The sequence below is a fragment of the Saccopteryx leptura genome, chromosome 6 (genome assembly GCF_036850995.1).
Source record: "Saccopteryx leptura isolate mSacLep1 chromosome 6, mSacLep1_pri_phased_curated, whole genome shotgun sequence".
NCBI lineage: Eukaryota > Metazoa > Chordata > Mammalia > Chiroptera > Emballonuridae > Saccopteryx > Saccopteryx leptura.
The window spans coordinates 51,301,191-51,325,801 of record NC_089508.1 but is presented as its reverse complement, the minus strand read 5'-3'; the positions used below and the strand labels follow the sequence as shown (position 1 = coordinate 51,325,801).

The 24,611-nt window shown below is 40.3% G+C and overlaps 1 protein-coding gene and 1 non-coding gene across 7 annotated transcripts in view; one reads left to right on the top strand and one right to left on the bottom strand.

The window, feature by feature from the left end:
• The window catches only part of MAP2K5 (mitogen-activated protein kinase kinase 5), a 280,465-nt gene that overhangs the window by 198,540 nt on the left and 57,314 nt on the right, over nucleotides 1–24,611 (top strand). For 2 of the 6 annotated variants that reach the window (XR_010746200.1, XR_010746199.1), the window contains 3 exons: nucleotides 16,000–16,026; nucleotides 16,338–16,370; nucleotides 19,720–19,780. Coding sequence is in view for 4 of the 6 variants with exons in the window: in XM_066342716.1 (XP_066198813.1) it covers nucleotides 16,000–16,026; nucleotides 16,338–16,370 (60 nt within the window). In the remaining 2 variants the exon portion in view is untranslated. The remainder of the gene's footprint in view (nucleotides 1–15,999; nucleotides 16,027–16,337; nucleotides 16,371–19,719; nucleotides 19,781–24,611) is intronic. The other 4 variants (XM_066342716.1, XM_066342714.1, XM_066342718.1 and 1 more) reach the window with 2 other exon arrangements.
• Nucleotides 8,861–8,966, bottom strand: LOC136377837 (U6 spliceosomal RNA). Its single transcript, XR_010746459.1, has one exon. It is a non-coding gene; the product is annotated as a U6 spliceosomal RNA (small nuclear RNA).

Below are 24,611 nucleotides of genomic sequence, written 5' to 3'. Positions count from 1 at the left end.
CTCCTTGGCGTGCAGTTTAGGACTCTAAAGAAAAAAAGATGGAGGGCCACTAACGATGCAGTCTCTAGGAAGAACAATGCCCTGGCTTCATCTAGCACAGTGGTAGTCAACCTGGGGTCTACCGCCCACTAGTGGGCGTTTCAGCTTTCATGGTGGGCGGTAGCGGAGCAACCAAAGTATAAATAAAAAGATAGATTTAACTATAGTAAGTTGTTTTATAAAGATTTATTCTGCCAAACTTAGCGAAAATCCGACAGAAAGTACTTGGTAAGTAATTATTATTATATGCTTTAACTTGTTGTAACTCTGCTTTATAAATTTTAGAAAGTAAAGTTACTTCCCTACTTTATAAATCACCATTGCTGTGGAACCGGTGGGCAGTTAGAAAATTTTACTACTAACAGAGATACAAAAGTGGGCGGTAGGTATAAAAAGATTGACTACCCCTGCTCTAGCACCTTTCCCACACTGAGCTCCAGAGCACTTTGTGTGACCTGACTCTGCCTATACATCTGCCCTGCAGGGACTGATAACCCAGACCCCAGGTGAGCAGACTGAGGTTCACAGAGGCAATCCACATTGCCTCAGTGAGGGCGGGTACAGCTAGGTCTAGGATTTGCAGGTAACTAAACCAAATGACAGGCTCTGTGTATTTTGAACTTGGTTGGCTATTCGTACCACTGCTCTTCCCCCTCAGCCCCACCAAGCCTTTTTCTTCACTGGGTTTGCCTTCTCCGCCCTAGGGAGGCCTCTTATGTCGATGAGAAATGCTGAACAGCAGAGGGTTGTGCCATTGTCGATGATGACAAGACCATTCCCTTGAGCCCTTTTGCTTTTTTTACCATGTGTTTAGCAGGGTGACAGGAGGGTCCGGAGGGCTCCAGTGCCATTACATTCTGGGTGCCTGTGAAGCATATTCAGCAATAGGATAATGAAAAATTGTGGTTTTAAACCTCTTACAAGCAGATATTATCTCAATTTCTTGAACAATTTAGCTTCAATATAGTAATCTGGTAAGATGTGCAGGTCTGGACAAGGACTGGAGCTGTGTATAGTTAATCATGTAGATCCAAATTCAGTTGATTTAAAAAACATGGTGGGCAATGGTTTGTTTAATGACACCATAATTTAGGATAAAGAAAAGAGATTGCATGCTAAAATCATCATCCTTCATTCAAACTTTACAGTATTCCTCTGCATTAGGATGATAGTAAATCCATTAAGGAGACTTCTCAGGGGATGAGCCAGCTCTGGTATTTGAAATTTTGGTAAGCAAGATGCCACAGGAAAATGAAGATAATACAGATACAAATGTACTTAAAGTACTTTTGCATGTGTAAAAATCTTGTTCATCTTTTGGCTATATTTCCTGATCTTGGTTAATAAATTACATCAAAATGACCTGAAGTTAAAAAAAGGAAAAAAAAAATCTGAGCAAATAGTGCCCCTGGTATTGTAAAGCTTTGAATGTTTTCACACCCCATTAATTTATTACTTCTCTTTCTTCATCTTTAAATTTCATTTTTTTTTCAAAAATTCTGACTCCCTGCTGCTGCAGTGATTTTCATCTTGTTGTTAATTTTCCCTGCTCCATATGGAGCTCCAGACATTTCACCTGGAGGCTGTACTAGATTCTGCTGTAGTGATCGTGCTTCCGGAGGCCAAACTGTCATTTAGGGTTCCTGGTGCATCTGTCTGCGCCAGGCTTTTCACTGGCATGGGAGAGTGTGAATAACAAATTGGATGCACCTGAGATTCAGATGATTAGTGTGTTTTGTGAATCTCCACGACTTGTAAGCAGATCGCTCTGGGGGTGTGTGGGGGGGTTGATAGGAGGGCTAAACAGGCACTGTGGGTGAATCTGTACTCACACCTTACATTTGGGGCTTTGCAAGGGAAGTGCAAACATCCTAGGCAGTCTGAGTGCGGAGAGAGTAACAAATATTTCATCCTGCCTTGTCATTGATTAGAAAAGAGCCTTTAATTTCATTTCACCCCATGTTGTGATTAATTTGCATTCTTTGTCAGAAGTTAATGGAGTTTTTTATGGTTCACTCTGAAATCCTTGAAGACATCAGACTTGATCTGATGTTTATACAACCGCCAGCGGAATTTTTTCGTTTGATTGATGGCAAGCTTGATGTTATTCCAAACGGCTTTTTAAGCTGTTTTTAAGAATTATTTGAATAAAATGGAAGCAAGATATTGTTGTAAGATCAAAATTATCTGTTAAAAATCTGTTTCAAATAAAGATGACGGTAAGTAGTAAAAAAGATCAAAAACATAAGAGATATAGTGAATTGTGGTGTTATTTGTTAAAAATGCATAAGAAAGGCATTCAAATAAATTGTTGCAATATATAGAGATCATTTTTATTGAGAAAAATATACTATCATCTGGGCAAATAGAATAGTTAAGGCTAAGGCAAAAGGTAAGTCTGGATCTTTAACATTAAAAACCTTTACTACCAATTGGCTAATTCTCATTCATTCTGCCAGCTTTTGCCACCAGTGTAAGAAATAGAGATCTACTGTTCTTTAACTCAAGGAGACAGGGTCTGTCAGGCCTGTTAGCTGAACAAAATGATGACATATTACTCGTCTCAATAAAGAGGCATTCTTAAATCCCAATGCAAGTTAAACATAAGTGGATAATAGAGGATTTTAAGTGAAGGACGCGTTCTTAATAATATAACGACTGGTCTTTTTCACAAGTTAGTACAGAAATGAAAATATCTTATTGTTAAAAGCAAAATACCCCAATTGTTCATGGGTAAGAGAAATGTGTTTACCCCTTATACGCTATATATCAAAATACGGGGGAAGTTATAGGTGGCATTGCTGAGAGCCCCCTGCTACTTACTAACCAAGGAAGTATGTATCACAGATGCTTTTTGATTACTAACACCATTTGTTTTATGGGGGGGCTTTGCCTTGCTCCAGCAGATTCTTGCTTTGCTGTGATTGCTGCTACTGAGACTACTCATAGGTCAACAAGCTACTTATCTGAGTACTTTCATTTAAAACAGATTAATTTATTTGCTGTATCTGAAAGTTTGCTAAATAATTGGGTGGTTTTAATTGAAGTTACTGCCTTCTGATCCTTGTATTAACATGATCTAAGGTCCTTTTATTATATGCAATCCATATTATTGACCAGATTTTCCCTGTTTTCATTTAAATGTAAGCAGTTTGTCAAAGAGAAAATATTTTTCTTAACTTGGCTTTGAAACCTACTATTTAATTTTTTTTTAATTGACAGACTGTCTTTTAAATATTCATTTAGTTTGCAGTAATAAATTGTGCTTTGGATAGAGTATCTCACAGTAGAATAGAAAGCATATGTTCTGAAAACTATTTTAAAATATTAAACACTATAAAATCTAAGGTCAAAATACTAGAATTTTTACACTGAACTTTATTTTTTTTTAAAGCCTTTGACTATATTGTTACTAATCCTAATTTTGGTAATTTAACATTGTTTTATAGTCAATGTTAAATTTAGACTATAGATTTCACTATCTTACTTATCTATTAATGTATTGATCATGCCTAGACTGACCTAGAATTGCAAAATAATACCTAAAAAGTTTGCCTTCTTTAAAAAGAGGTGTTTGGAATCTATTCTTTGTTGCATGAACTTTTTGAAGTTCAGAACACCAAGGATTCTTTAGCAAATTGTAAGTATCCAGTTTTTTCTGAGAGGTCTCTAATCAAAGAGAAAACAGCAGTTGGTAACACCCCACATACTCACATACTCACCTTTACTTGATTAGAGTCCAAAAAGCAATATGAAAGCCATTTTTTTCTAATCAAATTTCTAGCCTACATATGTTAATTCATTGTTTATTTTTACCCTCACTATTTAGTATATAAACACTTAAAATATATTGATATTTTAAGCCATAACGTCAGAGTTTATATTCCATAATATGCAGAGGTAAAATTTAGATTTTATGAATATGTTTACTTATACACATTTGCTTCTTCCCAGGAATCTTTTAATTGCCACATCAAATTCTCCCAATATCTATCTCATCCTTATCAAGAGGTCTTATAATTTTATCTGCTTATTAGCCTATGCAAAATACAGGAGGTAGGTTCCTAGTATATCTTTAAAATAGAGGAAAATGAAAGAGAAATCATCCCCAAAGTGTGGGTAGCTTAGAAATGTGAAGTTTCCCATGAAAGATAAATTACTTGTTACTGCCTCAATTGAGGTATATTAATTACCCAGCCAGGTTAGTGATATTTATTTTAAGCAATAACCCCATGGTTTGGTTTTTATAACACTTTCTAAACTATTGTATGACATACATGTCAATTTACTTCAACATATATTTGTCATTGAACATCTCCTATTTACCTGATACTGTGCTATGTACTGGGCGTACAGAAATGAAACAGATGTGGCCCTACTCTCAGAGACTCTTACCCAGTGTGGGGGGAAGCATAGACAAATGCCAGTTGATGTAAAAGGAACTCTACAAGAGATGGTATGCTCTGGCCTCAAGAGGAAGAGGTAGCTCACTTCAGGGAGTCATGAGGTTCCACAGAGTGGGTAATGCTTGGGCTGAGGCTCAGAGGCTACAAGGACAGGCAGGCACTTGCATCAAGAGGAGAATCGTCTGGTAGAAGACGAAGGTCAGCAGTGTGTTGTGTTTGGTGTCCTTCTAGTTCTTCCACTCAGGAGTTTACTGCTACTATCATTACCTTCATTTCACTAATAGTTTAGGAATTTCTTATTTCAGGGAGGCAGAGAGACAGACTCCCACATGTGCCCAGACTGGGATCTACCCGTTAAGCCCCCTACTAAGCTATGCTCTGCCCATCTGGGGCAACTGAGCTATTTTAGCACCTGAGGGGAGTCCATGGAGCCATCCTCAGCTCCCAGGGCCAACTTACTAGAACCATTCAAACCTTGGCTGTGGGCATGGGGGAGAGAGAGAAATAGAGAAAGAAAGGGAGGGGGAAGTGTGGAGAAGCAGATGGTCGCTTCTCCTGTGTGCCCTGACCAGGAATCAAACCCAGAATACCCACACACCGGGCTGATGCTCTACCACTGAGCTAACTAGCCAGGGCTCAGTTTAGGAATTTCTGTAGATAACTTTTATAGCAACACCGAGAGGGAAGTCAGAAAGGGGAGGGAAGAACAGTAGCGGAGAGAAGTGATATATTAAAATGGAGATGACAAGTGTAGCAGAGACCAGATAATGAAATTGGGTTTGAGAATTTCATGAATCCCTTTGAGATGACTGGGAACCAGTCTGAGGTTGGAAATCATTGCATTTTAAGATCTCTGCCCCTAAGGTCAGTTGGCACGTGCCTCTGAGGGGTTCCGTGCCACCCTCTATGAGTTAGGCTTGGCACATATAGCACATTTTCTATGCTGCTGGGGGTGAGGAGGGGAGCAGAATTATCATGGTTATATAAGCTAATGCCTTAGAGAGCACTGTGAAAAGTATAAGGTGGTAAACAAGAACAAGGTAATATTAGTATTATTTATATTTCCAGAAAGTACTTTAGGGATTTACCTATGTAACTCTGAAAATATATGACCATGTCTCACACCTGGTAGGACTAAAATGAATTACTTTTCTGATCCCATAAGAGCCTTCCGTTACAGCCTTTCTTTTTTGAGTTATCATTTATCATTCACAATCACAATCATAGTATATAGAATTATATACAGAATCTAGTCATTTTTAGTTTAGTAAGTGGGAACCATGACTTTTATAATTTGTAAATAGTCGGGTTAACCCAGAAGTTTGCAGTAATACACTTAGTGCCCAGGTGGGCTTTCAGGCGGTGACTTTGTCATCTTCTCTTTCTCTTAAGCTCGCTCTGTGGTCAGGGAGGCCTTCCATTGTTTCCCCTTTGGTTTTATAGGTGTTGTCTGCTGCTTCACAGAATCGTAGAATTTTAGGATGTGAAGAGATCTTACAACTAGTCCAACTCCTTTATTTTATAGAAGAGGAATGGGGGTCCATAGCCATTAAATTACTCATTCCTGATTACCAGGTATTCAGCAAAAGGGTCAGACTGGCCTCCCACTTTAGAGGGATGGTGGGGGAGAAAGTGAACTAAGGTACCCAGTGGCTTTGAGCCCAAATAGCCATCCTTATTTTATACACCCATCCACTTAGGTACTGCCTGCCTCCAACTGGCATGTCTGCAGAGATGTAAATTACTATCCCAGGATGCTCCCCACCTGCTAGGTATTTACTGATAGATATGGATCCCTGGGGGGAAGTGGTCCTAGGCAGCAGCAACGGACAACGACATCAACTTTTATTGTACTCCAGCCTTTACTTAATCGCCATCCAGTAAGGGAAGCTTGGGTAGATTTGAGGCTAGGAGCTCATTGGCATACAAGTTAAAAAGGGGGCAGTCCTGGCCAAGCTTTGTTTGAGCACAGGTTACTTTTTAGATGTTTAACAGTTCTGTATTAATGCTTAGGGGGTTGGGGAATTCTTTCTCAACTAAAATGTTAATGATGCTAAGAACCCAACCCTCTTTAGTGCCAATAAAACATATGAGCTAAGTTCATTGAAAAATCAATGAGTTGCCTAAAAGGAGCAAAGAGCTGATTAGATTTAGGGCTGGAGATAGCCTGGGACATACCAGCTGGAAAGAGGGGTTCCAGGGACTGCTAGGAGCTCGGAAAGGAGGCAGTTGTTTGTTTATGCACAGAGCCAAGACGTCATCTCCAAGGAATTGTGGGAAGCTGAGACATCGAGTTACAACTCTTGTATGAATGGACTGTTATGCTGTATACACTGTCACAGTCTATATACATGGTGACCACCATCAAGAGAAGGAAAGAAAAGCTGAGAAATTAAATAGTCTTATGAGGAAAGGAGCTCAGAAGAGGAAGGAAATACTAAAGGGATTAATGAACCTTGCCTTGTTTTCTGTTCAGAAACAGGTTGCAGAGAGCACCATTCTGGGCATGAGAAGATCTTGACCATAGTCCTAGTTCTAGTTTGGTAAAATACAGTAAAACAAAGGAAAGTTCCAGCCAAAGGCCTCAATCCGGCCTGTGCTCTTTGGACAGCCCTATTTTTTCTGGGTAGCCAGGCAGCTGGAAATATTCAGTGATTCAGGCAGAGGGAACCAGGAGGCAGCAGGTGACACACCCAACAAGTCACAAATTAAACTATTGTCAGTACATGGTTTCCACCCAAACACACATACAGAGCTAACTCAAGTTCTAGTTTGGGCTTTTCTTTTTAGTTGTTTGACCTTATTTCTTTTCAGATCTCAGTTTCCTCATCTGGAAATTGATGGAAGAATCCTAGGTCAGTGACTTGCATAAGTATGGAAAGACAGGACACAGAGTGAGTGGGAATCTACTCTCTGATACATACACACATGTGTGCACAAACACACAAGCAGTTCTGCTTCCATCTGTTGATATTTTTAAATGTCTCTAAATAATATCTTGTAGGAACTAGCAGTTGTATGGCAAACAGTCCAAAAAATGCTGTATTAGATGTGTTTCCTTTCATACCTTATGTGAGTGGTTTCCTCTCTCCCACACCTTCAGCTACCTTACTCATCACCATCCCCCCAGGACTCTCTTGGAGTTTATTGAAACTTGATTTTTCCTATATCAAAATATGAGAGGTGCAAAGTAAAACTCTAAAGCAGAAGTCAAACTTTCCTCAGTTTATTCTAGGTCCATGACTTCTTTTCTTGGAGTATCAGGAAGAAGCTCTAACCAATTGACCTACTGAGACAGGGTCATAACTTTGTTTTTTAATCTATTGAATATTTTGAATTTCATTTACAATCAAGCCAGTAAGGCACATGTTAATTAACATGGTTATGTGTGACTATATTTCAAGATTTCAAGATTCTTTCCTTTCTAATCCCATACAAACCACCTATTGGCTACAATGGCAGCTTATCTCAAAATCTCAGCAAGCCAAACATTGTAGTCAAACATACTATGACAAGAAAAATCCCAGAGATATCACCTGTTGAGAGAAGCTATTTTAGAAATCTACAGTTCCCTGAAACCAGCAAATTGTGTTCTATACGAATATTGAGTGGCCTGTCGAGGAGAGTGCAAGCCCTATGCTTATGTCTTAGTTCTGCCACTAAGTTTCAGGGACTTTATTATTTGGTCCAGCAATTGTATGTTATCCATCATCTAGGTAATAGAGTCTAGCACAGTGCCTGTCATAGAGTGAGGACTTGAAAAACATACATGCATCAGTGATTTAATGATTTAGTCTAACTTTTTACATGTTGGCATAGCATATTTTAGGATAAGGAGGAACTAAGGAATCAATACACATCCTTAGACTTTAAATTACTAATTTTGTCCTCTTTCTTTTCTTCCATGTTCATACCCCCACTCAACACTGCAGGCATTAACACCTGAAGAATAACAGCCTCCAAGGGGATGTGATCATTGTCTTCAGTTATCTGAGGGTTCGAACGTGTAAGAAAAGGCGTGGATTTATACTGTCAGGAGTTTAGCCTGAACAAAGTTAGAATGGACAGTCAGAAGACTTAACCTCCCCGTCACACAGAAGTCTGGTCACTAGGGATATAATGAAGGGATTCAAGGATCAGACGGGTTGTTGGGAGCTAGGTCAGATTAAAATTCTTTTAGGCCTCAAGAATGTATGATTCTTCTTCAATGATGACCAGTCCTGTCCTCAGCCAAACAAAAGCTGATGCAGTTCTGTCTGTTTTAAGGGGAGAAGTAACAATTAGAAATCTCATCAGACTTGTCTAGATTCTATAATTGGTTCAGTCATTCACTCATTTTGAATCTCAAATACTCTTACAGTATGAAACACATAAGAGTTCACGGGAAAGAATTCTTTTTCAGTCCAAGATTTTTTTAAAATATGGAACACTTCATGATTTGCAAGTCATCGTTGTGCAGGGATCCTATTAAACTTCTCTGTACTGTTCCACTTTCAGCCTGTGTGCTGCCAACATGAGCACTCAGTTCAAGATTTATGTACTCCTGTTTCTCTCAGTTAAGCCAGCTGTGTGATGGCCATCAGAAATGTCAATGCACTTGTAGATTCCACAGCTTCTTCTGAGTAGTGCTTGGTGTCCAGAGCAAGGTGGTGAAATAAGCCAGTCAGCCCAAGGGGCACTCGGGCGTGAGTATCATACTCTATGACATCATATCCAGAGAAGGGTGACCACCATGGTGGAGAATGTGAAATCATGCCTGAGTCCTTCCAGGCGGCTGGTTTAGGAAGTAGAAAACCCCATTTGGAGTTGCCTCAACCACAAGGGGAATCTATTGAACTGCATGATCAAAAAGCTGAGTGAGTATTTGCTGGTTTTAGGCAGAACTTGATCCAACAAGTCACTTTTGGCTCTATTCTTAGAAGACTTCTACCTTCACAGACCAAGAACGGCTGTTGGGATTCCAGGGTGACCTGCATGTCTCTTCCTCACATGCACTCAGAGATCCTAGGCTTCCGTTTGGTTGGGCCTATTTACCTGCCTGTGCCCAGGGGATTTTGATGATCCTGACTAGCAGTTAGTCCTGAACCACATGCCTCGCCCTACAGCGAGGGGTGAAGTCATTTTCCCACGAAGCACATTGGGGCTGCTTGGGGCAGGGGGATGTTGTTAGAGAGTCACTGCTAATATGAGGAGGAGAGTAGAGGATAAACCTAGCATATGATCATAGGAAGAAAATAGGATGTTCATTGAAGAAAGAAAACATTATAGAGACATGATAACTATCTTCAAACATATGAAGAGCTGACATCAGACTTAATCATTACAGCTCCCAACCAGGGACACATCCTATAGGAAGACATATTTGGGCTCAAAATAAGAAAGAACTTTCTAACAATTTAAGCTACCCAAGACAGAATCATTGGAATCCCATCATTGGATGTCTTCTAGCCAAAGACAGTATGCCTGTCAGGAATATTATAAAACAAATTTTTCATGGGGCAAGAAATTGGACTACATGACCTCGAACATCATTCTGGATTCTCTGGCCTGTGGAAGGTAATAGGGATGCAAACTAAATGATAATACGAGAAAAACCCTTTCAGACAGTTTGACATATTTAAAAAGATAAAACTGTTGCGATAGCAGGTTTATTTGACCATGAAGAAGGGAATGGTCAACAAACCTTTCTCAGAAAAAAACACCTCCTCCACTCTCACCCTCACACACACACATAACTGATAAACTCGAGTCTGAAATAAGACCACCCTTTTTTGGAACAAAGAAAAAAGAACAGTTTGATAAAGCAAATGTCTAAAATCTTCAAAAGGAAAGTGCTTAATGGATTCCTTGGCCAGACCTTGTTCCATTAAGGAAAAGGTTAATTTTGTAATTCACACTGGTCATTTTGAACATTAGAAAAGCTCCTGCTTTTCTAGCAAAATTTAGGTTCAAAATCTTAAAATTTAACATTCGCCCAGAGGATGATTTACTAAGGTTCCTGCATACTAGTGTGGAACGGGACGTGAGCTATGTCAGTTTTAAATACACGAGGGATAAGAAGACTGGCAGCCGGGTCCTTCTCCCAGCTCACTGACCGGCAGGCCCAGCAGATGAATCATGTCACTCCGCACCTCGGTTTGGGTTCTGTGGGAAAATGCATTGTCCTTGATTCTCGGGAAGCCACAGAGCCAAGTGATCTAATTTATGGTCCCATCTGAGTGGTGTCCTTCTCAAGGCATCTTAGAGCCTTTCTTTGCCATCCATCTGTTTGTTAAATTCAGGGACATATCATTTTAGCTTTTCACAACAGGCCACTCCTGAATGCAACTGGAGCTTCAGGTGTAGGGAGAAAGAAGGTGCCCGAGTGATCTTAGACTATGGGAATCATAGGGACTTTCTTATAGTCTAGTGAGGAGCTCTCTGCTAGATCCTCTTATGACTTATTTTTATATTGTCTTTTTTGTTTGTTTAAATAAGTGATTTGACTCAGTTTTTGGGTTTATACTATACAAAATTTGCTAATAGACCCACAGACATGATAAGCACTTGAACAAGGTAAGAGGCTGAACCAAGGTTATAGGATAGCACCAGTGAATTAGACTTATTCATTTTATATTATTAGAATATATTTATTTATTTAGTCTTATAATCAGTATCTAAAAATGTCGATTTTCCAAAATTGCCACTTGTGGATAACCAGAGTAAATTCTATTCTATTCCTTTTTTCAAAACAGTCCTCTGTTAGGGAACACTTACTTTAATTAGTGGGTACAAAGCTATGTGTATTCAGCATGTGGTCACGTGGAAGTGATTTTTTTTCTCTTACTGAAGGTTTTTTGAGATTTTAGCACTGTTTGGGGGGTTTATATTTTGTTTGTTTTTTGACAGAGACAGAGTCAGAGAGAGGGTCAGGTAAGGACAGACAGGAAGGAAGGGAGAGAGATGGAAAGCATCAATTCTTCATTGCAGCTCCTTAGTTGTTCAGTGATTGCTTTCTCATATGTGCCTTGACCAGGGGGCTACAGCAGAGCGAGTGAACCCTTGCTCAAGCCAGTGACCTTGTGCTTCAAGCCTCAACCTTTGGGCTCAAACCAGTGACCGTGGGGTCATGTCTGAGATCCCACGCTCAAGCCAGTGACCCCTCGCTCAAGCTGGTGAGCCCGTGCTCAAGCCACATGAGCCCACACTCAAGCCGGTGACCTCGAGGTTTCGAACCTGGGTTCTCCATATTCTAGTCTGAAGTTCTACTGCACCACCGCCTGGTTAGACTGGGGGGGGGGGGGCGGGGGAGGGTTGCACCTTATAATGGATTGGAGGTGGTGCTTTCCTAAGTTTTAGCACCCAGCACAGTACTAGGTAAAATGAGATTAAATGCCGGTACCAGTTCTCCCTCAGGTAAGAAAAAAGGCACAGCACCTGCATGAGAAGCTCTGCCTTTGAGGCACTTTGGGCTCCTCTAGCTCATCCCTTCACTTCAAGATGAGAACCCTGAGCCCAGTGAAGTGAGGGAGCTTCTGAGGCCATGGGGACCAGAGTGGGATTCCAGGGGTCTTTCTGGCTCCTACATTTCTGCACTTTCCCCACGCTAGGCTGCCTCCTGAGTCAGTGGTCAGGTCCAAGCAGGTTCTGTCTGTGACCCTCTGAGCCTCAGTTTCCCTAACAGCAAAATGAGTAGGTTGAACTAGATCATCTCTGAGGTCTTTTCCATTTCAAAAATTCTTTAGGTCATTTTTCTCATGCATCTGATTTGGAAGGAGTCTTTGCAAAACAGCTACAGTTTCTGAAATTTGAAGTTTAAAACAAGAATAAAGAAGAGTTCAGCGCTGACAGCTCCAGTGCGATGTCAGTAGCATAACAAATAAAAATGCTATTCTTCAAAAATCCCAACCGTATGATTTAATTTTCTGTTTCTTTTTTCTATTTAAGAGAAAAATAACACAAGCTTGAAAAGCAGTAAATATGTAAAGAGAAAATTTGTCAACTGATATTGGAAGATCTGACCTAGGTCACACATAAATCTCTCAGACAAGAGCTGTAGGGCAAGCCATAATTTCAGGGAGTAAAAGAGAAAATGAAAGCTGGAGCTGGTGTCTTCTCTAAGTTACATAGGTGGATTCATTTTCGTTTTCTGATTGTGCTTCTGAATGTAATGTAAAAGGGCTGGTAGCCAGGTCAGGTTTACCACTGCCTGTGAAGTGTATGTACCTCTACAGATACAGGAGCACTCTGTGAGACTTCCGGGGTTGCTTTTTATCACCAGAAGTCACACTTCCCTGTTTAAACACATGAGGATCTGTATAAGGCATAACTAACCCTGTTAGTGCAGCTTAAAGTCTTGGATGGAAGGGCTGGCAAAAGAGAAAAGCTATGCCCAGAAGAGGGAATTAGTGTATCAAAATGCTACTAGTTCTAGAGACTGATTAGCAAAGGATATGACTGCAGCAATTACTGTTCTCTTCATTGTCCCAAAGCACTAGTTAGACATAGAAAACTCAGCACAAGCAAAATGTACAAGCAAGAATGTGGACTTGGACAAGTTGGTTATAAACAGCATTTCATATGTTGTGAGGTGCAGGCAATGCATCAGCCCTAACAATATTATTGTGTTCCTCTGAACTCTGCTCTCACGGCTAAGCATTTGGAAGGCGGACCCAGAATAAAGAGGCGTCCACAGAGCTAACATTTTATATTGAGTACCTTAGCACCACTTTTAATGTGCTATAAAACTAGGGGCTTCACTTTTTCATGAACTGTGTGCAAAAGCAGAGGCAGTGAATGGAGGTTGACGTTGTTTGGGTCTGTTTTATGGTTGCTGCGCCTGTAGTGTAATGCAATCTTGAAAAAGGTAAACACAAAGAGTTTAGCAGTGAAAAATATGCCTAATATAAATACAGTCGAGTACATGGCAGGTCAGAATTTGAAAAATATATCTGTGGCATTAAATTTTCTGGTGGAATTAACAGAGAAACAGAATACAGCCTTTAAGGCAATATATCTGAAACAGAGAAAGGAGATAATACATCTAACTCTATGGTCTATGTGGCATTCATATAAAGAAAAGCACAGTAGCTTTATTTAATTGAGAAAATGAATCAATTACAATGATGTTGCATCATCAAATTCTTGTAAAATAGAAGATATAAGTCACCGCATTGTATAACAGTGTTAAAAAGTAATTGAGTATCTTAAGCATTTTGAATCAATTTCAGGTACTGACACTGCTACCTTAATACAAAATTTATGAAGATGATTTCATATAATATGTTACTATCAAAACTGTGTAATAAAACCTGGTAACAACATCTCTTTCTAAAATCTGGGCAAAACAACAAAGCTGTAAGATTATTAGAAAAAAGACTCGGCTACTTCTGTTTCTCCCTTTCCTGTAGTAAAGAGCCAGCACTAAAATGGCAGAGTTGTAAGTTGTCTTAAACCATGAAGTAAACCCACAAAATAAGGCAAGGGGGGCACCTTCTCCAAGATCTCAGTTCCTCGGGAAGTGTCCTACCTTCAGCTCGTCTGTTTCCCCCACTCGTGTTACTGGGGACAGTGTCCGGAATTCATTTTGAAGCATCTCACTGAGAACGTTTGCCACACGTTTTTCTCAGAGAATGTTGTAATCCTCATGACTGTTCTGAAAAGCATTCTCTTTGAGGTCAAAATGGATTTCTAATTCTTTGCTCATTACCTGTAACTCTCCTGTTGAAGTAGACATGTCTTACCAAGAACAGGGGTGGGGTGGGGTGGGATGGGGTACCCACGTGCACTTAAAAAGACATAAAAGCAAAGCTACCAGGGTTTTTCAAGACTTTTTAAAGATGGTGTGACTTGTTACTAAAATCCTGAACCACACCAGGGTGGTAGATAATAGCTGTCTTCTTTTTAATGTAACTCTTTACCTGCAGAGCCTTATCCAGAAGTTCTCAGAGGACCAAGGAGCAGTAACTAAGACACCATTAAGTAGACTGAGACTACACCTGAGACTAATAATATTGAATGTCAGTTGTAATTGGAAAAAAAAATTTTGTTTTAATTTTTTTTAGTAGACTAAGAGCCTGAGACAGGTTTCTGGGAGTCAGAGACAGAGGTTTGGGGTGGGAGGGGGCGATAAGAAGCCAAGAGCAGTGATGGTAGGCACCATGTTCAGGCAAGATAATACATGGAAAAACACTTTTTAAAATACTGAAGCACTAGGTGGAAGGGCCTGCCTATCAGCGATATGGATGCAGAAGAAATGAAAAAACATGGCTTATGCCCTTGAGAAGCTTACAGTCTAGTTGAAAAGAACCCAAGTGCCAAAATTGGTAATTTCTCAACTTTACCATGCCAAGTATGTATGCAAATTTAATTGTTTTTAAGCAGCACTGTGACTGTAGGCAGATGTAGCGCAGATAGATACTGGAGAGAAGGGAGCGCCGGTGAAGACCCTGCACAACCACAGCCTGCCCCTCCGGCCCGTCCTCCGAGAGCCCTTTCCCCATCATAGAATAGATGACCAGCCCCACCAGCCTCGAGGTGGGTGTGGAGATCAAAGGAGAATGTGTATGTGAAAGAACTTTTAAATGCACCGCTGGAAGCATATAGGGGACTATCACTGTTTTCCCTGTATTTTACCAACTGGTCGCAGCTCAGTTATCCCAGCAACCAACTGAACCATCAGTCATACTTCATTCCTGAAAATTTCCTTAGGAAATTTAGTACCTGGGACTCCCATTTTCATTGAGTTTGTAATAACTGCAGGCGGGGGTGGGGTGGGGGGGGGTGTATTGAAGTGTTTAATACTTTAATTACAGTGGATGTTTTATTAATTTGGTGTCACATTTTAGTAACTTTCTAATAGAGATGGTTTATCAGTGTGAGATATGTGAGCAGCCTGCCTTCAGAATGTTGATTGGGAACAGGCATTTCTTCTTTCACTCTACTTTATCCCCTGAAAAACGAGTCAAGTTTTGCATGGATTTGATTTTCCCAGACAGCAAGCAGCACTGCCCTGGAAACAGGCTGAAGGAACGTTGGAAAAGGTGGAGTCTTCACCCCACTTCTGAGTTAGAGACAAATACTTCAACCACATAATTAAAGTTTTCTTCACAAAATAGGGGATTGTGAGCAAACACTGGCAGGAATCCAAAATTCTAATTTCTGACTATGATTTAATTTCAATTTTAAATAAATCGGTTTTTAATTTAAAAAGAGTGAGCTTCATAACATTAGCAATGATTGCAACATTAAGCCCAGTGTTCACAATCTAGCAATATAAAACATTATTTATATCTGAATCGTAAACAGCCTTTTGAAATGGATTATGGTTTTTCTCCCTATTCTAATACAACCTGGAGGGTACTAAAAAGTGTTGTGTGAAATTAACATTCTGCTGACTTTCGCCTATAAATGAGAAGCGAGCTATTAACATTTGTGTATTTTCATTATGTAAATTGTGTTAACACATGCCCACAAATTGCCACCAGCAATGCAATAATTTTCTCTCAGTGATCATAATGTGTCCAAGTGAGTCATTTTGATTATGACATGCTAATTACATATTGCCTTTTTTCAGATTCAGAAAAACCAGGGATCTTTAATGGTAAGCTTTATGAGTTCAGAAAAAAAATTCACTTTTCTTTTTCCTGATGGCTGCTTCCTTTGCATGCTTGAATGCCTTGTTTTAAACTTAGCAAATTGCATTTTGAAGAAAATGCAAACCTTTAACTGCCTGTATTAGATTAGGTACCATTAGAAATAATAGAACATCCTGAGCATCAATGTTTTTATAAGAGTTTGCTGTTGTTGATTAATCTTGCTATATTTTATTGCATTAATGATTTTTTCTTTCCACTCCACTGTAAAGATATTGCATAGAGGCTAATACTTTTCCTCTCTTCTTTCCCATTGCAGCCTCTCCAGCTTCTGCAGTGCATTGTTGATGAGGTGAGGCATCGTCTTATGTGCTTTCACTCCTAAAGTCATTCCTAATGGTGTGGAAAGCTTATATTTTGTTTCCTAATGAAGCACAATGCCCAACATCCTCGGAGCAAGTTGTGTTGTATGGCTCTGAGCTGTTACGTGAACTGGCCTTGTCCTGACTCCCGCTCTTCTGAGTCTGGCCGAGAATCCCTGCCAACACAGACTGTCCCACAGGCTCGTCCTCGGGGGCATCAGACACCCTAAAGACAAAACATGACAATATTAATTTATCCTCTCCCTAGCCAGATGGGGATGGAGCCGGAAATTAAAGTGGTATCATTTTTTTCCATAACAGATACTTAAAGTCATTCAGTAGGCAGGGGTCAGAGTTGAACAGCAAACATAAGCCAGATAAAATTTGTCTTCCTTGCTTTATTTACCCAAAGCATATCAGAGTGATAAAAAAAAAAAAAGTGTTCAAAAGCTCTGGGTCAACAGTTCAACTTTAATTTCCAAATTAGGCATTTTCCCCAGAATATCTTAACTTCTTACATTTAACTAGTATTCTCACATTTTAAGTCGTCCTACCTCTGGTCATCCGTAGCCATTGAGTTCCCTGATCCCTGGGCGTTCCTGGAGTTACTGTGCCTGCATTTCTTTCTCAATCAATTTTTCTTCTTTTTATTCTAACTTTAAACTCCTTTTCTTCTGTAAGTTAGCAGTCTTTATAGTACACAAGGGTGTCAATTAAGAAACATTAACTTTTTAAAAACTGAGTTTTTCTAGACTTGGGCTTGCCTACTAGCAATGTTTATTCTTTTAACTTTAACTTTACAATATTTAAAATACTTGTAATGAAGGCAATAAATGAGTCAGATAGGAAAGTTTGAAAGAAAAAAAAATCGTAATTCATAATTATTCCTCTCAATTAAACATCTGTATAACCAGTTATGAGATTTGGGAGAACTAAAGATCCTCCTAGGAGAAAAACTAACACATACACATATTCCAATAATAGTAAGAAGGGGGCTCTAACATCCTTAATGGTTGCATCCGTCAGTCCACATATCCCCTGCAAGCCATAAACTATGTTGGTGTAAAAATGAAGGCATCGTCCTGAAACAAATGGAGCCCCCATTGTCTCAAATATCAGACAGGCCTCCTGGATCTAATAGCTCATCAATATCTTCTGTCATCTTAGATTCCAAAAGCATCCTATCCCCATCAGAATCCTCCCAAATAAAGTAATTTTCCTGAGGTTCTCCTCCAGGATTGCATAGGATTGTGCCCAGGGAAACTGGGCCTATCTAGTCAAACGCACAGCTTGCCACGCTTCCTGGGCTCTGCTGTTCCTGGCCTGCCAGGCTCCTCGGCATCAGACCGCTCAGGAACAGCTGTTCTTCACCAGTAATGTGTGTGTTGCTGGGGAGCTCGTTTAAGGGTTTTTCTGGATCAAATGGGTATATTCATTCCTTATTTAAAGTAGCAGTGATTGATACTAAATTTAAAATATTATTGATTTGGACAAACTCCTGAGACTCTTGAAACTATCACAGGGAAAAATGATCTAAGGAGGGAGGGTTGGTGTAGTGGAGGACAAGAGCATATAACTTAAATCGTTTATTTCTTCCTATATAAAAATACAATTTAGACACCTATTCCCACTTACTCTAAAAATGTATTAAAATATCTTCTTTATGGAAACTTGAAAAATTCACATTGTCCTCACCAAAACAATCCTAAGTTGGTTTTGTAACTGAGCTGATGTTCAGTAACAAGAATATTAAGAAAGAATTGTCCAGATGACCTCTAGGCAAGGTGCATCATAGCTTCTCAGAAAGAGAGGATTGGTGAGGTCCTTTCATTACTGTTCTTGTCCCATGTCTATCAGATTTCTTGTTGCTGTGATACAGTGTTTCTCAAAAGGTAGTTCAAGGGCTAACTGCATCAGATATACCTAAAGCTCTTGCTAAAAATACAGATTCTTGGACACAGCCGGTTGGCTCAGTGATAAGAGCACTGGCCCGGCATGTAGATGCCCCAGGTTCAATTCCCAGTCAGGGCACACAGGAGAAGCAAATATCTGCTTCTCCACCCCTCCCCCTTCCCCTTTCTCTCTCTTCCCCTCCTGAAGTCATGGCTTGATTGGTTAGAGCACGTTGGCCTTGGGTGCTGAGAATGGCTCCATGGAGCCTCTGCCTCAGGCACTAAAAATAGCTCGGTTGGGAGCAGCCCCAGATGGGGGTTGCCAGGTGGATCCCAGTTGGGGCACATACGAGACTCCATTTCTCTATCTCCCCTCCTCTCAATTGAAAAAGAAGAAAAAAATGCAGATTCTTGCACCCAGTCACTGAATTAGACTTTCTAGGTATGGAGCCCAGGAATCTACATTTTTACTAGTTCCCCAAGTAACTCTTTGCATGTTACAGTGCGAGAACCTCTTCCATAATGGCCTTTTAGGGCTAAGCAACACTTTTAGATCCCAAAGGGCAATTAACTGTGTTTATTTGCATCAGACTTTTAGGGCTTTTAGTCCTGAGTGAATAAAACCAGCCAGGATTTGAACCACGTTACTCCGTGGGCATGAGATCTACTCCATTGTGAAAAGAGTATTCAATGATAGTACATGCTATTTCTTTTAGAAAAAAGTCAGATAAAAAGTACTACCTTTAAGGAAGCCTAATTCAAACAAGATGGACTTTTTTTGAGTTATATACAGAATAGCCAAGCAAAGCCCAGTACAACATACTTCATTATTGGTGGGTGCAGCTTACCCTCCTGGCATAGCCTGGCAAAGCATGCAAAAGTAGTAAGACAAGATCAGTGGGAAGGAGCCAGCCCTGGAGTTAACAGAAGTGAATGTCAGTCCTGGAAGTCAGGAGGTGGAATTATGGGACAAAGCCAGAGTCAGATACCAGATGTCCAATCAGACAACACCAAAAGCTGAACAGAGAAGTAAGAATCATGAACATGAAATTTGGACCACACAATAGAAACTAGAAGTGTAGCTAGGATAGGCAGGGTAGCAAGAGACTCAAGTTCCAATCAGAAATCTGGACCATCCAGTTTAATTTTGGCAGGTGGAGTTTAATCTGGTTTGGAGCTAGCTAGCTCAGGATATGAGCAATTTCTTAAAGACACCATCTGATTCCTCAGAGTTGCTTCTTTTAAAAGAACTTCTTAGAGGACAGAGGGGAAGGGGATGATAGGATGGGATAAACCTGAGGGAAGGGGGAAGGGAGATGTTGGGAAGTAGGCGAGGGAGATGTTGAAGGGAATACGAGGGAGGGGGGATGTATTCGGGGCGACACTAGAATCTATGTAAACACAATAAATATAAAAATAAAAGAACTTCATACTTTAAAACCCTCAGGTTTTAATCAGGCCCTCTCCAAGTCCCTGAATACCTGTGTAATAAAGAACTTTGGTTTGTTGTAAGTGATGTGTGCCTGTGTGTGCCGTGATGCCTTAGACATGTGATATCTTTATAGAATAAGGAGGCTCTAATTGTCTAGATTCTGCAGTTTACTACGTTAAGCTCTAACATCAATAAGAAACTTTGCATTTTTAGAAAGAAATGTTTCTAAAATGTATTTGCTCTTGGCAGCCTGCTGACAGAGTGCACTGAATACCATTTAACCTTTTCTTGATGACTCAGGTCCTTGTTTTGACCACGGTGCTTTGATGTATTGATGCCTTCCAGAGCTATAGAATTGTATGGGGCTTGCCTTGTTCTTTCATTGAATTTTACCATTTTGCCTGTATGTTTGGCCTTGGTACTCAATGATGCGCTTGGGCCTCTTGCATTGTGTAGCATGGGCTCCCAGGCTCAGTGGCCCCACATGGCTGTGCTATTCTGCTTGGTGTTTTTCCTCTGTCCTGTCTGTGATTGCCTCTACTTTCTGTGGTCACTCCTCATTCTTGTCAGTGACTACCTGCTACCTTAGCAGTCTGACCATCTGTCTACAATATTTGCACTTCTGATAATGATCCTAGCAAAACTAAAAGTGACAAATGAAATCAGATGCCTAAATGGTATGTTAAGGTCAAACATGCTCACTTGAGAAGAGAGAGAGTGCTTGAACCACTCTTTAATGAAGAAAAATGGGTGGGCTTGTGTTCATTCATTCAGCAGATAGTTATCAAAATCGCCCACTATATGCTAGCCCAGGGTAACAGACCATGGTGAGGACAGCCTCCAAGCCTGAAGAGAACTGTCCTTCTAGGCAAGGTACCCAGGCCAACTACAAACTGGGTCTGAGTCAGAGTAGGAAGACAGAAGTATAGCCCCAAATCCTGGGCCAACACAATGTGTTGGAACTCAGGAGGCTATATAGATAGATGACTAACACTCTCCCCAATGTTTGGGCTCCCAGTTTGGCTGGCAAGAAAGGGCTGGCCACACTGGTGGTATGGCAGGTGAAAATATAGCAGTGATATGTAAATTACCAAATGCCAGGCTGGCTGGAGCTAGCTAGTGGGGGCCATCAGTAGATTGAGATGCTGGGATTTGCGGTGACTAAAGTGGGGACTTCCCCCTTTGAGCTGCCCACAAATAGCCCATAGCCGTGGAAAGCTATAGACACAGAAATGAATAATTACTGCATTGTAGGGTACATACTATACAGCCCTGAGACAGGCGGGCTTATTCTGCCAGGAGAGGGTTGTGCTAGGGGTGGGTCAGGTGATGCCCCTCAGGAGAGGTGACATTTAAACTTCTACTCAGAAGTTTGCCAGATTAAGAATGGAAACAAGTAAGTGTCAAACAGAAGGGCTTGAAACTTTCTTGTGAATCATTTTTTAGTTCATAGATGTGTTTTAGAATGTTTAGGTTGTCTAAAATATGACAACCAGAAAAATAGATTATTACTCTGAGTATATATAGGTTTAAGCATATTACAGCTAGAAATAAATTTCTGTCTAACATCTGTAAGTGCTTAGCAGAACAATTAGCAAATCCCTGATTTATACTTCTGTTTATTCATTTACGAGTAAAAAGTGAATTCATATAAGTCATGTTTTATACTAATCAGAAGTATCTTCTACATGAAAGTGTTGACTTTCTAGTAAGAACTAACTACAAGATTTGTAAAATACTGAAATGGTTCTGAAATATGAGCACAAACTTTTAGTTGTCAGCAATGGCCTACAATTGGGCCACATGCATAGACAAATAATGAGCTTGATTGTTTAAAATGCTAGTTTAAAAATTCTAAGTTGCACTGATTGTACTTCCATGATACGTATAGAAAGTCAGTAGGATTTGGTCTTAGGAATGGCATGGCATAGCACTCTGTGTAGAACATCTGGGTGGGTCTGGTGGAGAGTTTAACTCTTGTTCGTACTCTTAAGGAAGATGAATATGGATCAGGGCTTGGATAGCGGACAGTGGTGTGTACAGAGTATGGAGACTGAAAGGACAACTGGCCAAGGAGCCAGGGGAGGGGGCTCAGGAGGTAGAAAACTGAAGTAATCAATAACAGAAGGAAATCAGGGAAATTCACAAATATGTGGAAACAATACACTACCATAAAAGAAGAAATTCCAAGGGAAACTAGAAAATATTTTGAGAAGAGCAAAAATCTAAACAGCATATCATAATTTATAGGATGTAGCAAAAACAGTATGCAGAGGGAAATTTTTAGCTATAAATTCTTGCATTAAAAAAGAAGAAAGCATTTATGGCCTGACCTTGTGGTGGCGCAGTAGATAAAGCGTCAACCTGGAAATGCTGAGGTCGCTGGTTCAAAACCCTGGGCTTGCCTGGTCAAGGCACATATGGAAGTTGATGCTTCCAGCTCCTCCCCCCTGTCTCTCTCTCTCTCTGTCTCTCTCCCTCTCTCTCCCTCTCCTCTCTAAAATGAATAAATAAAATAAAAATTAAAAAAAAAAAAGAAGAAAGATCTCAAATCAGTAACCTAACCTTGAACCTTAAACTAGAAAAAGAACAAACTATACTCAAAAGCAAGCAAAAGGAAGGAAACAAAATTATAGTGGACATAATTCTCTGTTTCATATAGTGAAACAGAGAATAGAAAAACAGAGAAAATCAATAAAACCAAAAGTTAGTTCTTTGAAAAGATTAACAAAAACCTTTAGCTAGACCCAAAAAAAGAGGGTGAGAGAGGACTTAAATGGCTAAAATCAGGTAGTAAGCACATACCTTACTACCAACCTTAGAGAAATAAAAAACATTATAAAGGAATACTATGAACAATTGTATGCCAACAAATTAGATAACCCAAATTAGAAATGGACAAATTCCTAGAAAAATACTTCCAATACTCAAGAAGAAACATAAACTAAGTAGACTTATAACAAGTAAATAATTTTTTTACACTTCCCACAAAGGATAGCTCAGGACCATGTGGCTTCACAGGTAAATTCTCCCAAATGTTTAAAGGAAATTTAAAATCAATCCTTTTCAAAATTTTCCAAAAAATAGAGAAAAAGAAATACTTTCTGACTTTTTCTGTAAAGCCAGTATAACTTTGCACCAAAGCCGGACAGAGACTTCAAAAGAAAATAAAACTAGTGATCAGTTATCTTTACCAATATAAATGCAAAAATCCTCAAGAAAATGCCAGCAAAATTAAATACATGTATAGCAATACACATAAGAACTATACATCATGCCCAAGTAGAATTTATCCTACAAATGCTAGGTTGAGCCAACATCTGAAAATTAATGTAATACCCTTTGAGTAGTACTAACGTTCATGTATGTCCTCGTGCCTCCTGACCATCCAGAGTACAATCATACATGTATAAGACAACATTAAAAAAAGGCAAATGTATGTTCTTCTTGTTTCCATAAATTGGTTATCAAACAAACATGATTTTAAGTTAATAAAACTGGAACTGGAACTAATTTCATTTTTTTTAAAAAAATAACTCACTCCTGGGGATCAGTGAGCATGAAAAATACTACTCAAAGGGTTAATAGAATAAAGGACAAAACTCTCGTGGACACCTCAATAGACACAGAAAAAGCACTTGATAAAATCCAATATCCTTTCATGATAAAAAACACTCAGGCCCTGGCCGGTTGGCTCAGCGGTAGAGTGTCGGCCTAGCGTGCGGAGGACCCGGGTTCGATTCCCGGCCAGGGCACACAGGAGAAGCGCCCATTTGCTTCTCCACCCCTCCACCGCGCTTTCCTCTCTGTCTCTCTCTTCCCCTCCCGCAGCCGAGGCTCCATTGGAGCAAAGATGGCCCGGGCGCTGGGGATGGCTCCTTGGCCGCTGCCCCAGGTGCTAGAGTGGCTCTGGTCGCAACATGGCGACGCCCAGGATGGGCAGAGCATCGCCCCCTGGTGGGCAGAGCATCACCCCATGGTGGGCGTGCCGGGTGGATCCCGGTCGGGCGCATGCGGGAGTCTGTCTGACTGTCTCTCCCTGTTTCCAGCTTCAGAAAAATGAAAAAAAAAAAACAAACAAACAAAAAAAAAACACTCATTAAACTTAGGAGAGGCCCTGGCCAGTTGGCTCAGCGGTAGAGCATCGGCCTGGCGTGCGGGGGACCCGGGTTCGATTCCCGGCCAGGGCACATAGGAGAAGCGCCCATTTGCTTCTCCACCCCCCCCCTCTTTCCATTCTGTCTCTCTCTTCCCCTCCCGCATCCAAGGCTCCATTGGAGCAAAGATGGCTGGGCGCTGGGGATGGCTCCTTGGCCTCTGCCCCAGGCGCTAGAGTGGCTCTCGACGCCCCGGAGGGGCAGAGCATCGCCCCTGGTGGGCGTGCCGGGTGGATCCCCGTCGGGCGCATGCAGGAGTCTGTCTGACTGTCTCTCCCTGTTTCCAGCTTCAGAAAAATACAAAAAAAAAAAAAAACTTGGGAGAAAAGGGAACTTCCATATACCTGATAAAGGACTTTTACTAAAAACTCATGACTAACACCATAGGTAATGGTAAAATACAGTTTTCCCTCTAAGATAAGAAGCAAGAGAAAGATGTCTGCTCTTGCCACTTCTATTTAACATTGTACTGGAGGATCTAGCCAGGGCAGTTAGGCGAGGAAAAGGAAAGGCATGCAAGTTAAAGAAGAAGGTGTAAAACTGTATATTTGCACAGGACATATGATATATAGAAAGTTCACACCAAAAAAACTATTGATTCAGTAAGGTTATAGAATATAGATTGACACACAATAATCAGTTTTATTTCTATGTACTAACAATCTAAAGTAAATAATTTAAAAGTGAAATTAAGAAAACAATTCAAGCCTGACCGGTGGTGGCTCAGTGGATAAAGCATTGACCTGGATG